This window comes from Amphibalanus amphitrite, unplaced genomic scaffold, assembly GCF_019059575.1.
Source record: "Amphibalanus amphitrite isolate SeventyFive unplaced genomic scaffold, NRLGWU_Aamphi_draft 000025F_arrow, whole genome shotgun sequence".
In the NCBI taxonomy this organism is placed as follows: Eukaryota; Metazoa; Arthropoda; class Thecostraca; order Balanomorpha; family Balanidae; genus Amphibalanus; species Amphibalanus amphitrite.
This window is the reverse complement of record NW_024881521.1, coordinates 595,783-611,357: the sequence shown is the minus strand read 5'-3', so window position 1 is coordinate 611,357 and position 15,575 is coordinate 595,783. Positions and strand designations below refer to the sequence as shown.

The following is a 15,575-nucleotide window of genomic DNA, read 5'->3' as shown; positions in this document are numbered from 1 at the left end:
ATGGACGCGGGGTGCCGAAATGAGCTCAGTCACAGTTTGAACAGTCACTCTAGTCCTTGGCTCGCATTACTCACCTTTTTGAGCCAGGCCTCGGCGGGCACCAGGTCGTGGTCGTCCATGGCCAGCATGCCCAGGTTGAAGTAGACCCTGTCGAGTCCGACGGCCGACGGTCGGAGCGCGATGAGCCGGTGGAGCCGCTGGTAGGCGAGCGGCCGCCGCTCCGGGGGCCCCTCCTCCTGGATAATCACCGCCGAGTTGAGCAGCGCCTGCTGGTGGTCGGGGTCGTGCTCGAGCGCTCTGTCCAGGTAGGCCTGCGCCTCGGCCTGGAGGCCCTGCTCCAGACACACCACGCCCAGCTGCAATAGAGGAGAGCGGGGGAGGGGTGTTAGAGTACGCAACTCCAGTTCCTGGGCCTGGAGGCCCTGCTCCAGACACACCACGCCCAGCTGTAACAGAGAGGAGAGAAGGGGGAGGGAGGGGTGTTAGAGCATACAACTCCAGTTCCTCGGCCTGGAGGCCCTGCTCCAGACACACCACGCCCAGCTGTAACAGAGGAGAGAGGGGGAGGGGTGTTAGAGTACGCAACTCCAGTTCCTGGGCCTGGAGGCCCTGCTCCAGACACACCACGCCCAGCTGTAACAGAGAGGAGAGAAGGGGGAGGGAGGGGTGTTAGAGCATACAACTCCAGTCCCTGGGCCTGGAGGCCCTGCTCCAGACACACCACGCCCAGCTGAGGAAGGGAGAGGAGATGGTGTGTTAGACAACCAAATACTGCGGTAGTTTCACAGCGAAATGAGCCCAGGAAGAAGCGAAGACGGAGAGGAGGATGTTATCATTACGTTTACTAATCAATCACGTTTTGTTCTGTTGCGAGCTACACAACATAGCGTCTGGCACACAGCCCGTCAGTGAAGATAAGCCCACGCCGTGTGCGCCAGGCGGCCACCCCATCTCACATCCTTGTCTCGGGAATCGGATGGTCGGCGGCCCCCACACCCCGTCCCAGTCGCCATGGCGGCCCGGATGGTAACACGGCGCCCGACGCCGTATCGCGGGCCGACAGGCCATCGGCCCACACTGCACACAACAGGGTGGTAAAGGAAATACTACCACCGGACACCGCCCGGCAACTGACCGAACGCCGCAACGACAGTGTGTATACTGTCTACATAACCCCAGCCACAACAGGCTCCAACAGCCAGAATATGGAGGGGTGGGGTTGGGCCGCCGGGAATGGGTAGGTAAATGACACGGTGAATGACTGGCAGGCTAGCTCACCGGTTGGCTGAAATAACTACCCGACTAAATGAACAACGGACTGACTCACGGAAAATGACTGATGAAAAAGAAGAGGCCGGGAAAATCAGCAACACCCATTGATCAATGTATCACCGACAGACCCGTTGACTCACGTTATAGTAGATGTCCGGGTTGTGGCTATCGTATGTGAGCGCCGTCTCATAGACCCGGCGCGCCTCCTGTGTACGGTTCAGCTTGATGAGCACATCACCCCTGTTGATGTAGGCCTGAGTGTAGTCGGCCCTCATGCCGATCGCCTGTCGGTAGAGAGCGTCCGCCTCCTCCAGGCGGCTGTGGTTGCGCGCCAGGAGGTTCGCCAGGTTCAGAAACACGTTCAGGTGGTTGGGCGCGATACGTGCCTGGTACACTTGGCCGGGCCGGGCGCGAGGCAGCAGCGACTTCGCCTGTGAAAAGGAGAGGGGCAAGTCACACACTGTTGCAGGGAACACCAGATAGGAATACTAATCACACTAAAACTAAAAACAAACTTCCGGTCACTGAACACACATTGGCAGCACACGCTCCGACCGCCGCGCGTCCAGTGATGGATCAGCCTTCAGTCCGGCGCCACCAATCCGGACCAAATTGGAGCCATCCCTCAGCCGCGCCGGCTTGCCGTTCCATCACCTACAGAACTTTACGTCCGTGTTGTAGCTCAGAGTTAGCACGGTACGACCACAAACCGCGGCGAAGAGTAGCTCGGCGTGCCTACTATACCGTTACCCGGGACGAGAGATGGCGGAATAACCTATGATATAACTATGAGGACATTGTCAACGATACGACCCTGATCAACGCCACAAATAATTTTGCTGCTACATATATCTAATTTTGATTTACTTAAGTGGGAAAGCACTAACGCCGTATCCGTCATTGAGCAAAGTACCCGTTTATTAGAGACCCGTTGTAGCAAACTACGTAGGGCCTTCCACCGGCAATGAATGCCCAGCGCCAGTTACAAATATAGTGTGATGAGCCCAGCTGACATTGCAAATACAGCCAAGCAAGACACTGTAAACTCGGCATCGGTGGTCGTCCATTCAACTTTGAAATCACCACCCGCGGCTGTCTGTCTCCAGGGCCACCGCCCGAGGAACGGGGCGGGAGGGGAGGTGGGGGTACCGCCGTGGGGAAGGGGCAACTCGCGGGTCCGAGTCTCAGGAATCCCTGCGCAGTCAGCCACCCGAGGCAGTTTTCTGACGATATCTCAATGCGGGCGTCAATGTACTGTGGACATCTGAGGATGGCCGGTTGGACCAAACTTCAGTCAGGAATGGGGGGGGGGGGGGGGAGAGATTCGCTCCACTGCTTTTGGACCGGCCACGAGTCTGCCCCGGGTGAGAGGCGGGGAGGCTCAGTTCCTAGACCCAGCTGCCGAGATACGGGACCCGGGCCGCTGCAGCCGGCGCAGTCGCTTTAATCGGCTCCGGGATCTGTCTCAGATACGCCCAAAGTTTCAACGCGGATCGCAGGCTGAGCTCGGAAATCTGGGACGCCGGCGCCACTTTTAGACTCGCACCAACGTTCTGTCCACATCTAGCTCACAGCCCATCATTGTGAGTTTAACGCCCAGAGCCCAAGAGTACTGGGTTGAGTGACCCCACCCCCCACGTCCACCCCGCCCAGACCCAGCAATCAGCATGGTGACAAACTATGAACAGCCCACCGCCTCCTTCCACGGTCGGTCTTAGTTGATCGAACTTACCGTGCGATACGCCTGTTCGGCCTTGTCGTACATATGCAGACTGGTGTAGGTCCGGCCCACGTTAATATGCGCTCCGATATCGTCCTCCTGCACTCTGTAACGGAAGGACGAGAGCGGCGTTACAAATTATAGGTCTCCGTATCGTCTGGTACAAATGCAGTACAATTACAGACAGTACCAGCCGACGATGGCAATCCAAGGGACTATGATATCGAGAAAAGCAACAGTTCTCAAATAATAGGTCTGCGTTCACACAAATAACAATTCAATACAATCAACCGCATCGAATAGACTGCACAACCGGGAATCAGTCGAACAGGGGCCCGAGAGACGCTTTGTAAACCAACTATTCGCCCATGTGTGTATAACTAATTCAGACGATGCACTTATTCCCCTCCCCGACATACCAGCGGCCAGTATGCCTGACTACAGTGCCCGATTACTGGCGGCGACCAATGACAGACACCCGGTGCTGCCAGTGAATGAGCGGCCGTTTTCAGAGGTGGCAACCGTCATTACTCAGCGCAGTGGTCGCAGCGCCGAGCCGAAATGGGCCAAACCATGATGCATATGCATGTGGCCACCCATTGATTATTCATGGTTTCGGTCCAGCGGCGCCGACGTCGTGTTGCATTGGATCACAACGAGCCGGGATTCGGCACATCGGTTTCCGTTTGTCACTGTCGGCCGCCCATTCATTCGGCAATATTCGCGCCCGCCGCTCCGACTCAATGAAAACGAACGGCCAGAGCGGAGCGCAGTAGCGGCGCAACTCACAACGCGAGCGACAAATGGCCGATTCAGCGAGCGACTACGACTCAAACCACTCATGGCAGGCTGTCGTGATAAAAGACGAGCCAATCCATCACATTGTGAACTTTCCAACTCCTATCAGTCAAGTCCACCCCCCCCCCCATCCCCTATCCGCAGCGACCCAGCCCCATTGGCACGATTCCTACCTGACGGCATGCTGGAAGAAGACCAGCGCCCGCTCGTACTCCTGCCGGCCCTCCAGCGCGTGGCCCACGTTGTTATACAGCTTGGCGTTGTTCCTGTTGACGCGCAGGCCGGCTGTGAAGATGGAGTACTCGTCCCTCCAGTCCCAGTTACGCCAGTGGGTCTTCAGACCGTGTGATATCAGCAGAACGGACATTCCGAGCCAGACAGCCGTCCGGTGACGACTGGAGAGAGAATGGATGATAATGGGGTCAGTGCACAAGGAACTACCCACGTTAAACAGTTCTGCTGAAATAACCAAAGAAAAAGAGGTCTGCAGAGACGTAATGGGGTATGTCCTAAACGATTATTAAATGAAATGGCTCTGAAAGCGCTACCACTTTGACAGTATCCGAGTATACTGAATTGTAAGTCAATCTCGCGGATTCGTCCATCAACGATATTGGATAAATTGGGCTCTTGAGACGCTTATGGCCAGTCATTGCACCAGAAGAATCCCGATGGACCTCCGGGTTCTTGGCAACTCGAGTCCAAAAATACCACCGAATACCCAAGTTTACTACCGGCAGCGGGATACTAGCGCGACGACAAATCATCCCATCGGCCCGTTCAGCTGAGGGGCGACAGTAGAGAGAGGGGGGGGGGGGGGGTCGGACAGTGACGGGACGAATGGGCCGCGCGGGGGTCGTTTCCGACGCACGTGACACGCCGACTGCGGTGACGCGGTGACTTATTAACGGAGTGCACTCTACACCGCTCGGTGACGCTCTGTGACCGAGCACTGCCGCAAATGGACGAGAGCAGAGCTGGGTTTGGTCGTGCGGAATTTAATCGGTAGTGGGCTGGGTTGAGTGGTTAATGGCGCGGCCGGGCAACAGGAAGCGGACAGACCGTCTGTCATCCTCCCACACCCAGACAAACAGACACACAGCCCGACAGAGAGAACGGCAAACAGGGGGCTAATTGGACAGAGGGCCGCTGGCCGCCGCCGAGTTCAAACACAGGGACCCGGCCGGCCGGTCACCACCAGCTAACCAGTGCAGCGGGGCCGAACGTCAGCTGTACTCACCCGGTCTGTACCAGCCGCTGACAGCCCGCGGCCACTAGCAGGCAGAAGCCCATGGAGGGCATGTAGAGGACCCGCTCGGCCACGACGAACCCCACCGGGAAGAACAGGTTGGAGGCGGGCAGGAACGGCAGTGCCACCAGAGCCAGACTCTGAAACAGACGGACGGAGTCAATTACAGCGACACTCAGACAGTACACTCGGGGTCATAGTCACACTGGGGACAGGCTATTAGCCAGGAGAGAGTCGCCAGCACCAGACTAGAGAGGAAGACATATCACCACCAAACGGAAAACTCTACTATAAATTTCGATCAGCCTAAAAAAAATACTGTCGCTAGACGACACGATACCAAAGCAACGCGATGCCAGGCGAGCAGGAACATTTTGACCAAGTACATCTGGGTCACATAACCATGGTGATAACACCGTCTTCGTCGCCGTCCACGGCAGGACGGATCATTCACAAGCCTCGCTCAGCAGTGACTACCGAACCCCAGCCATCACCACCCGATCAATAACCGGTACGGAACTAATCCCGCAGCCGTCCTGCCACCTCACCGCGGACCAATCTGAGACGGTACTCGGTCCAACTGGAGCCCACTCAGACGGTCAGTTGGTGAGGCGATATTCGGCCCGGTAATACCGAGCTGACCGCACCAACCGCAGACGATCGGACGATAGGGAGGCACTGACACGTCTGTGACAGTGATATCACCCGGGCAGCTGCCAACAGCAGTCTTATCTCCCCTCAACACCAGCAGTCACTAGCGGACCAGACCAGCTGTCAGGCCAGGACCGGGACCGATTCCCCAAACCAGGACCGATTCCCCAAACCAGGACCGATTCCCCAAACCAGGACCGATTCCCCCCTCCTCCGGTGGATCAGACCGTTAGGTGCGTGCCGCAGACTGTGATAAAATGAATCCCACCTCACAGTTCACAACCGTCGCAACAGCCGTCCACGTTACTGGGAGTTGCTCCAGTCTGTAGGTCTCCCGGCTCCCTCCTAAATTTTAAATAGTATGGGGAACTGAGAAGCACCATGCGCTAGTTCCCGGAATTATTAGTTCCCACAGGGTAGAACATTCAGTAATCACTAATCCTCCCATGGCTGAAATCGTCAATCAATTTCATTATTGGCTGGTGGGACACTGGATGAGCCGTGGGAGCCTAACCGCGTTGACCGCCTGGGAGCAAACCCTGACATGTTGAGGAAGGAATGACACTAGCTGACGCATGGACTGTCCAGTCACCATACCGACAAAGCAGCGGAAGGTCCCGACAACTCTGCCAAGTGACTGTCGGTCACGCTGACATACTACCCCGGTATCAGATCACCAGTGACAAGTTTCCGCTAGCGCCGCTGAAATAACTCACTCAGTGTCTTCATAGCGTCCCCACAGCACTTACCCAACAAACACGGACAAACTTTGACCGAGTCAATCCACATTTCACCTACTACCGAGTACCCACCCGAGGGCAAACCTTAGCTATGATCACCCTTCTCCCTTCCCGACAACTATCCCCAGCTCTCACCATGATAACCACATCGGATCCACGATCCTCTGAGGCCAGGGCGCGCCACACCAGCAGTGCCAGCCCAGCATAGGTCGCCAGGGTGGCCAGGTTGCGCGGGTCACCGATAGATGTCAGCAGCGGCACGGTGCCCATGGTCCAGTCACAGCAGAGCGGCTCGGGAGCCAGTAGTAGGGCCGTGTTCAGACCCAACAGGTAGTTGTAGGTCAGCCACCGGGTCGCCGTGTCAGACGTGGACGCCGGGTTGTCGAACCTGGGGAGAGAGGCGGTAGGGTCAGGTCAGGTCAGGTCAGGCTAGGTGGAGCTATCGCAACGGCGTAAGCGACGATAGAGATTGACTAAAATAAACGTGCAAGCTAGACTTCGGATTAAAGACTTCAGATTAAACAACGCTGAAAAGTGGGACGATCAAAATATTTCCCTAGACATATTCCATATGATATCTCCTAGCAGCAACAGAACGTCCGTCAGCATTCACAAATTCATCAAACAAATATTCTCAATTCTAATCAAAGTGACGGCCGACACAACCCCAAACCAGCCGACGAACAATCAGTAGACCACTAACCTAGTAAACACGGGCAGCTGTGCCCCCATGATCTTCACCCGTCCGATGAGCAGACACAGGGTGGCCACGGCGAGTGTAGCCAGCCGGCCGACGGTGGCACCCAGCCAGTCCGGCGGCTGAGCCTTACCGGCCCTGCTCAGTCCGGCCACAGCGGCCCGGAGAGAATTCAGGCGCAGCTGGAACAGCACGCACGGGGACATGGGGTCATACAGGGTCACAGGAGGGCTTATAGATCTTAAGTCATTGAGATTCTCACTAAGGTCACCACTCACAAACGATAGGGTCACGATCGGTCACAAGCGCATGACGACACTAGACACTACAGACGGGTAACAACGCTCAGCTGGGAAATTAGCCATGTCTCGCGCTTCAAATACAGAGCAGCACCAGCGCTCTCCACTAGTCCGCGATGATCCGGCCAGTTCGGAACTCTGTCTGTCGTGAGCCGCGGTGACAGAGTGTCTAGAGCCGGCGATTTAGTGCCACGCCCGGGCGACACCGGCCAATTACAGAGGGACGTGCGGCAAGCCCCAATCAGGGCGGTGGCTCGGCCGCTGAGCCGCCGTGCTCCCAGCTGATCTGGGCCGGACAACTGAACTGATCTGGGCCGGACAACTCCGACATACAGACAGGATCGGGGACCTTAGTAATTTGAAATGTGTACTTTACTGCGAGTAGTGAGAGGAACGTCAGTGGCTTAGACTCAGGATAACAGCGTAAAAAGTCGAGTCGGGGAGCAGGAAAAGAGAGCAGGAACTAATAATGGTTAGTATCATTTACCGTTACAACACCATAGAATGCTGAGATTTTTCTTCCAGATGTTTTACGGACTCACCTTTCTGACAACGAAGACTTCGTAGACGCCGCAGACGCCGACCACTGTGATGCCCTGCTCCTTGCACAACATGGCTGCTGTGATACACAGCACTGTCGTCCCCAGCCAGCGCCAGTCTGAGGAAACACAACGTAACGGACATGTTACACACTACAACACAGTCCTCCCAAGTCACCGCCAGTCTGAGAGAGCAAAAAAAAAAAAAAGTCAATACATACAGTCGTGAATACCTATCAGTTGCGAGCAGTGTAACAACAGATTGGAAAAAGTATTTTTTAAGCATTAAATGCTGGTTTCCTCACGTTGAATGTTCCATTCCGCACCTAATTACATCCGGCGTTTCCTTTGGCTGTCTATTTTCTCTTCCTCTGCACTTTCCGGCATGCCACCCTTACCAGTTCCTACTATCCTGAGGAGCTGCACATGTTTGCATTCAGTCAAGTTCCTCTGATGCAGCCCAGCCAGCACATTCCGCGGGCCCCACTCCGGTCTAGTCTCGCCTACACGACCCCGCACAGACACCTTATCTGCTTTGAATTTCCAAATCAGATTAGGCGCCATGAAAACACTAATCCGCGGAGCAGGAGCGCGGCTGGGTCGGGACCGGCCGCCCATACGTGGCGCCCGGCCCGGCCAGTTTAGAGCGGGGCTCCCAAAGTGACCTTGTACATGTTTGTAAGCACGTTCAACACAGGATACCTGGGCATGGGGCCTAGAGAGGATCGCTTGCAATCTGCTTACGCCGCCACCGACTCGTGAACATCACTAATTAGTCGGATTTAATTGATAACACGAGCACGGCACAGACGTCAGACTGACGCGAGAGGATGACATAGGTACTGTCGCACATCAGTGGCTCACTCACCAAAAACACAAGTGCATGATTACGAGCTCTAGAATCTCATGAAGGTCAAGGAGTCATCCAAAGTGATCGATAATAATATTTACAGCCACTGTCCGGTAATACACAGTGCGCGTCCGATCAACCTGCTAGCAAGTCATGACACAACTGTTTCCGTATTGAGACAGTCGCATGATACATATCTTCCCCAACTCGTCTCCATACGGTGGCGGTCACCAGGTGACATACGTGCCATCACCAGCGGTGACTGCGTCGAACACCATCAACATCATCCGTCCATTACAGCCGACCAGCCCTGAACAGCATCTCTCACACAGACACGAGGTGCACATTGAAAGCTGGTCGAGTGACAACCGGGCGGGACACGGCTCGATGTCACTTTTTGGACAGATGGAGGGCAGTTCGAGTGAAGGAACACGAGAAGTAACTGCCGGGGGATGGGCGCCGAGGCTATGGAGCGACGGAACACCAGGGGAAGGCACATGTATCCAACACCACCAATTGCGTTATGATGAGAGCAATGGAATGGTCTCGTTTGATAGTCGCATCATTTACTGAGAGGAGATACGTTACGGAGGACCTATGCATACCGTGTGCGGTTTACAACACGAATATATATGTGTCTGATATACACGTGACGGACCGCTGGGAATCATAAGGAGCTGCCGCACACGGTTGGTTATGTTCGTACCTGTCGTTTGTCGTGCGGAGGCAGCCCGAGCATAGGCCATGAAGGCAGCCAGAAAGAAGACAGAAGACAGCAGCTCGGCGCGACCCACCACACCGGTCACCTGAGGATCAGGGGGAGGGGAGTGTCATTGGTGAATCGAGGAGGGAATCATCTCTCTTCGCATAAAGAAAAGGACGCCCTATTCTCCCCTAAGTCCTAACTACACCCATCTGACTCACACTAGTTGACCGGCGATGGCACGGTGTAGTACTCGACAGTATTCCCCGATTGCAACTCCAATATTAATCCATGCCGGTCCCTGAGCAGTCAGCAGGGCGGCGGCGGCGGCGGCGTCTCACCGCACCGAGGACCTCTCTCGGGATGTACTGTCGGCGCCCCGCCCCGGCGGCCCCGATTGGAGCTCACTGGTATGCAGCCCGTATGCATAATACATCGGGATAGTGACAGGCCGGCTGAGCAGGCCGATAATAACATCATTTACCGAAATATATCGGACAACAGGAATTGAAATCGTGCAAACGGCGCGCCGCGGGACACGTTACAGGCAATAAATACAAATGAGCCGCACTGGCTGCACGGGACGGCGCCCAGCTGGGGGTGCAGGGAGGACAGGGCCTGCCGTCAGCTCGGAGAGGGGAGGACAGGGCCTGCCGTCAGCTCAGCCGCTGTATGTAGTGGAGGACAGCCGTCTGTAGCCTCAGTTGTTAGCTGCACCGAACGGGGGATATAGTTGGTTAGCGATAAGTCAGAGAAATACCGGACCAAAAGACACTTGTTGCTGGCCGACGCGCAACTCACCGCCTCAGTGTGAATCGGGTGGACGGCGAACAGCAGCGCCGCGAGGAAGCTGGTCAGCTCAGAGACGAACATGACGCACATCCTGAAACAGAAAGAACGGCCTGTCAGCTTAGTAGGAAACGTAACACACATCCCGCAAAAAAAACAACAACATGAGAATGTGCTTGATTTCAAAGGCGAATATAACACCGGTCAGCTCAGAAGCGGCACGAAACACAATAAACTAATGCAGGAAGACCGATCAACTGACTCCGACACGGACTTTGTTCCGTGACCTAAAACGAGCAGCTCCATCGATTTCACCAGTCTTCAAAGATTAGCAGCTCAGCAATATTTTAGCCCAGACGTTACATGAAATGTCACGCGCAGCCAGTATTAAATTAAACAGAAGAATGCTAGCGTCATCGCCAGCCGTGCCAGTTTCAGATATTTAGATAGTCGCTGCCCTGTTATCGACTCGAGCCAGAATACCAGCACGAGACACTATCGAAGGGCGACGTGTTTCGTGACACGCAACAAGTCTAAGTACCATGGTTACGCAACATGACGCGCCTGTACTACATTCACAAGCCGAAACGTAATTATTCGCTGTCAGTAGCAGTAATTAGGCTTTCAGGGCACGCCGTAGACACAGGCTATTTGCCCCGTGTGTAAATGACAGCTAAGTCGGCCTACAATCACGGCGCTATGAATCCCTGACAGCTATCCGCGGTTCGGTGTGGAGCAGCCGGCGTTAACTGATGGGCCGGTTTCCTCGCACGGTGACGGCGGCCAATATGTCTCTGAGCTCAGCCTACGAAGCTTCGTGACCGAACGAAAACAACCAAACGATAGCCATCAGACGGCGTCGCGATGGTCGAAATGTCGCAGTAGAAGTATGGCAATGTCGCCTCTGGAGATGTTGGTCTGATCGCTTCGTCAATACAAATATAAAAAAGATGACGAGAATGGTTTATAGCTGAAATCCAGACATAACGAGATGCCTCAGCAGATGGGTTATAAATGAGATCCAGCACAGTTAGAGTTCCAATAAATATAATCTTTATCGAATATCGCAGCTGAAGCATAAACCAAAGGCAAAGGCGAAGACATTCAAGATGAGAGACGAAGACATTCAAGATGACAGACTAGCATCCTTTACAAGGGTACCCACATTTGATAAATTATAAACTATTGGTCGACTGTACCAATCAGATCAGGTCACAGATCAGGTCAGAAGGGTACGATGAGAGTGGTGCCGTCGCCCAGAGCGATACACCATTGCACCAGTCGGTGGTGATCTCAGACAGCCTCACCAGCCGGTGGAGGTCCGAGCTGCAACTGCACTGAAGCCGTTCGGTGGTGGTCTCCATCAGTGGCGCAGGCCGATCAGTATTGCTCAGAGAGCTGCAACTGCACTGTAGCAGCCCGGTAGAGGCCACAGCCGCACCGGCCGATCAGCAGCGGTCTTAGAAAGTGGCCCCGGCTGATCGGTAGTCATCCGACCTGCAACGGCACTGCAGCAGTTCAGCAGCGGCCTCAGTCAGCCGCACAGGCCGATCGGTAGTGGTCGGTAGAGGTCAGAGTGGCGCAGACCGATAGGAACGGTAGTGGTTAGACTTGCACCAATGCACTGTAGCAGTGGTCTCAGACAGTGGCCGCCGCCGATAGACAGCCGCCCCGACCGATCGGTAGCAGTTGGACAGCCGCGCGGCCGATCGCCGGCCCTGATTAACACGTCCGTCCGTGCACCAAGGAGCCGCCGCGCCGCCGGCAGCTCTCTATAGCTACCGACGCTGAAAGGTTTCGGTCATTGAGACCGAGTGCGGCCGGCTGACGGTGTCGATCAGTCGCGGAGCTGAGAGAGGGCGGCCGAAAACGAGCGGGGAGGTACGGTAAACAAGGAACGTTCGGACAAGGAGTGCAGTTGTGCAACGCAGCTCGGCGCTCTTGACGGAGTATGCAACGAATGCTTAAAAGTGCATTACTTGCGATGTTCACCTCTAATTGCATCCATAAGCAAACATCAAAGCTGCATTATTTTCCCTTCGCGTTCTTATGCCATGTCTTCGTCTGCGCCCGCAAAACATTTCGTATAGCTTGTAACGTAGGGCAATAGTTGGATGCATGGCGGAATAGAAGAAAGCATTCCATTCGTTTCATCAGCAACCTTGGCAGGCAAGGGCATGCCTTCCAAGTAGCATTCGAATGCTGGTAATCCATACCAAAATGACATCAAGACTCAAGACTGGGCGGATTTGAAGCTCCGCATCCGAAAAAGGAGAAGTCTATTTTAGCGGTAATGTTCGCCTGACAAGTCTACCGTGCCTCATAAGCGGCACCCATTTTTCAGAGGATGCCGTACAGTTCAATCGCCAAAAATCATTCCTGCACGGAGCCTTCCGTATGACTCAAGCATACTTAGTATCCATTATCATGCCGAGCGCAGGCTATTTGCCAAATGAACAAAACAGTCGGACATGTTTGCGGTCAGCGTACTGCGAGCCGCGGGCCCCGGTTCCGGCGCCAGGCGACACGAGCGGTGTCACGGAAGACGGTGTCGCGTGTCACACCGCCATTCCGGCATCCAGGCTGTGTACTACTCGCCTACCACACACTAAGAACCACCGGGCCCCGAGGGGGCGGCAGACTGGCCCCCGAACACTCACCTGAAGAATAGGGCACAAACGAGGGCGTGCAGCGCCACATTGACCAAGTGGTAACCCATTGGCCTCAGCTGGTGCAGCAGATAGTTCCAGCGGAACGTCAAGACGCAGAGCGGCCGGTACGACTTGTGGGACTGCTCCTGCAATCACAGACACGGGCTGGTCAGCATACACGATCACAGTGGAACGGCAACACGCAGTATACACACAGTGGAATGTCAGCTTGCCGCAAAGCTTGCGCAAAGCCGAGCATAACCAAAATTAGTGGAATATCAGCACGCACAGGATACTGGCAACACACATTGCAGCGCCAGTTTTGCACAGCACAGGACAGCATAGCGGGACGCCTGCAGTTAATCACACACTCGCCGGTACGGCCGGCGCGGCTTTTCCCAGAATCACCTCACCCAGAAGCCCTATCGGTGCAAAGGTAGCAGAGATCACTGAATGTCAGGTAAACCGGCTGAATGTCATCACACGTTTACGGAAGCCCGACATCTGAACTCTGCAGACAGAGAGGTCACCCAAAGTGTCAAACTTGTGTCATCAGGAAGCCCCGGGGCGACCTGGACAGACCACCGGTGTCACCGGAGGGGTGAGAGCCGTCAGCACGCGCCGCGTCCCCTCCCGGGAGGCACGGCCCGTAAATCACGACGCTCCGTTCGGCAGCGTTGAGCGCGCTGTGCCGTGGGGACCGGCGGAGACGGCCATTAGCCGGTCGCCGGAGACGGAGAGCGAGTCGTTAGTGGTGGGGGTCTCAGGGGACGCGACTGGAGCGACCCCGAGGTCGTCAGGAGACGTACTCTGCTAACACCGACGGCAGAGAGGGGGTCTGACGACTCTCTTCCTGCAATCTGGTGCACTCTTGTGCCACCGAGAGACGTTCGGGATAGACTGGGATTCACGGAGTGCGGAGAAAAGCCCTGTCACCACCAATCCCGCAGTATTTCGTATGGCGAATACTACGGAAATACCCATCACTCTAGTCGGAGAGATTAGGTACGGCCGGCGCAGTTCCGCGTTGATTGTGAGCGCTCACTACCGTCACGGGTCCCAGCACGCCACCCGCGAGTCGGCCCGGCCACCCAGGTCGCAGCGTGGCCGGTCCACAATGGCCGGTGCCGGCCGCGATGACAGATGGCCGACAATCGGGCCGGCGACACTGGGCCACCGGGGCGCTGAATCATCGCCACCGACGCGGCTGCCGCGACCGGCGACTGATGAACGACGGGCAGCGCGACCTCCGCGCACCGGGGACACGAGGGGTGGACCGGGGACACGGAGCGGAGGACCGCCCACCCACCGGGGAGACAGCACGGCGTGCAGCGTGACCTCCGTACCTACACCGGGATACGGGATGGGGACGCACAGAGGACGCGGAACGGCAGACCTCGCGCACCGGGGACACGGCACGGGCAGACTGTCCGCGACCTCTGCTCACCGGGGACACGGTACAGCGCGGCGGACTGCTCGTGACGGTTCGAGTCCAACATGGGAGAGAAGTGGCGAGAGGATACCGCAGAGGGTCCTACTCCTGACGATTGTCAATTAGCCGAATTTTGAACCAACATTTCACAGAATAGTCAGATAGAAAATGGCCTACACGTAGCAATGATTCCAGAACCTGCACCACCGATAAATGCACGATACCGGTAACAACATTCGAACCCCACTAAGTTGGTGGAACTTAATCGTAACACCATTTCGAGACCTCATGACATTCAATGCATTGGTCGTTCCGGAAAGCTTTCACGATCATCCTCAGCGACGGCACAAAACTTGTTGAAGTTCCTCGAGCATCCAATTCAGGACTCTGTGCCCTACCGCCTTATCACTGCATAATTTGCAAGTTTACAGGCGATGGCCAAGTTTGCCCGAGCGAGTGCCATTTCTCCGGGTCCGGACTTTAAACTCAGCGCCGCCGGCAGGCCGGGCCGGTCCGTAGCTCGAGTATACCGCAACACAGGCATCCTCATTTTAATAAATCACATAAATGAAAAGAAGTCTTCCTCTTGAAGAGCATAACAGCCACATTATCTAATAAAGCGCTGATTTCAGCGCAGCGAGAATTAGGTCTGCATTCTTAATTGTCTAATGCGCTATTCCGCCGACGAGTTTTTCCAAGCTCACGCTAGAGCGGAGAGAACACGGCACACAATAAACCTCAATCGCTGCACACAACGCATCTCGTTTTATAATCCTATGCCAGAACGGAGAACGCAGTCGTCGCGGCGGACAGCTCCTCTAAAATTCAACAGCTTGTCCTCCGTTCTCCATAGTGACCAGCAGAACTCCATGACTAAAGGACTGGTCTACGCCTAGGAAGCTATTAACTGCAAAAACCACAGGCCGGTCGGTCACCTCACTCTCCTCACCTGTTTCAGCGCCCTGTGATAGTTAGTGCCCCTCCGCCAGCCTCGGGCGGTCGTAATGTGCCGTGTTTATGGGGTGATCAGCAGTCAGTCGCGGCCCGCCCCCGCCGCCGCCCGCCGCATTCCGAGTATGATTGCAGTATCGTCCGTGCGCGCAGAGAATCACATGCATGTCGTTGCCACCGCCGCGCCGGCCGGTAAGCCTGGATACCGGCGGTATGGGAGGTCGGGTGGGGAAC

The 15,575-nt window shown here is 55.6% G+C and overlaps 1 protein-coding gene across 4 annotated transcripts in view; it reads right to left on the bottom strand.

Annotated features, from left to right (window-relative positions):
- Positions 1-15,575, bottom strand: part of LOC122393750 (protein O-mannosyl-transferase Tmtc3-like) — a 50,429-nt gene that overhangs the window by 1,445 nt on the left and 33,409 nt on the right. For all 4 annotated transcript variants that reach the window (XM_043390082.1, XM_043390089.1, XM_043390098.1 and 1 more), the window contains 11 exons: positions 12,968-13,104; positions 10,320-10,401; positions 9,522-9,621; positions 7,969-8,084; positions 7,134-7,309; positions 6,566-6,818; positions 5,031-5,179; positions 3,964-4,185; positions 3,005-3,098; positions 1,413-1,703; positions 75-356 (listed from right to left, as the gene is read on the bottom strand). In XM_043390082.1, the coding sequence (XP_043246017.1) occupies positions 75-356; positions 1,413-1,703; positions 3,005-3,098; positions 3,964-4,185; positions 5,031-5,179; positions 6,566-6,818; positions 7,134-7,309; positions 7,969-8,084; positions 9,522-9,621; positions 10,320-10,401; positions 12,968-13,104 (1,902 nt within the window). The remainder of the gene's footprint in view (positions 1-74; positions 357-1,412; positions 1,704-3,004; positions 3,099-3,963; positions 4,186-5,030; positions 5,180-6,565; positions 6,819-7,133; positions 7,310-7,968; positions 8,085-9,521; positions 9,622-10,319; positions 10,402-12,967; positions 13,105-15,575) is intronic.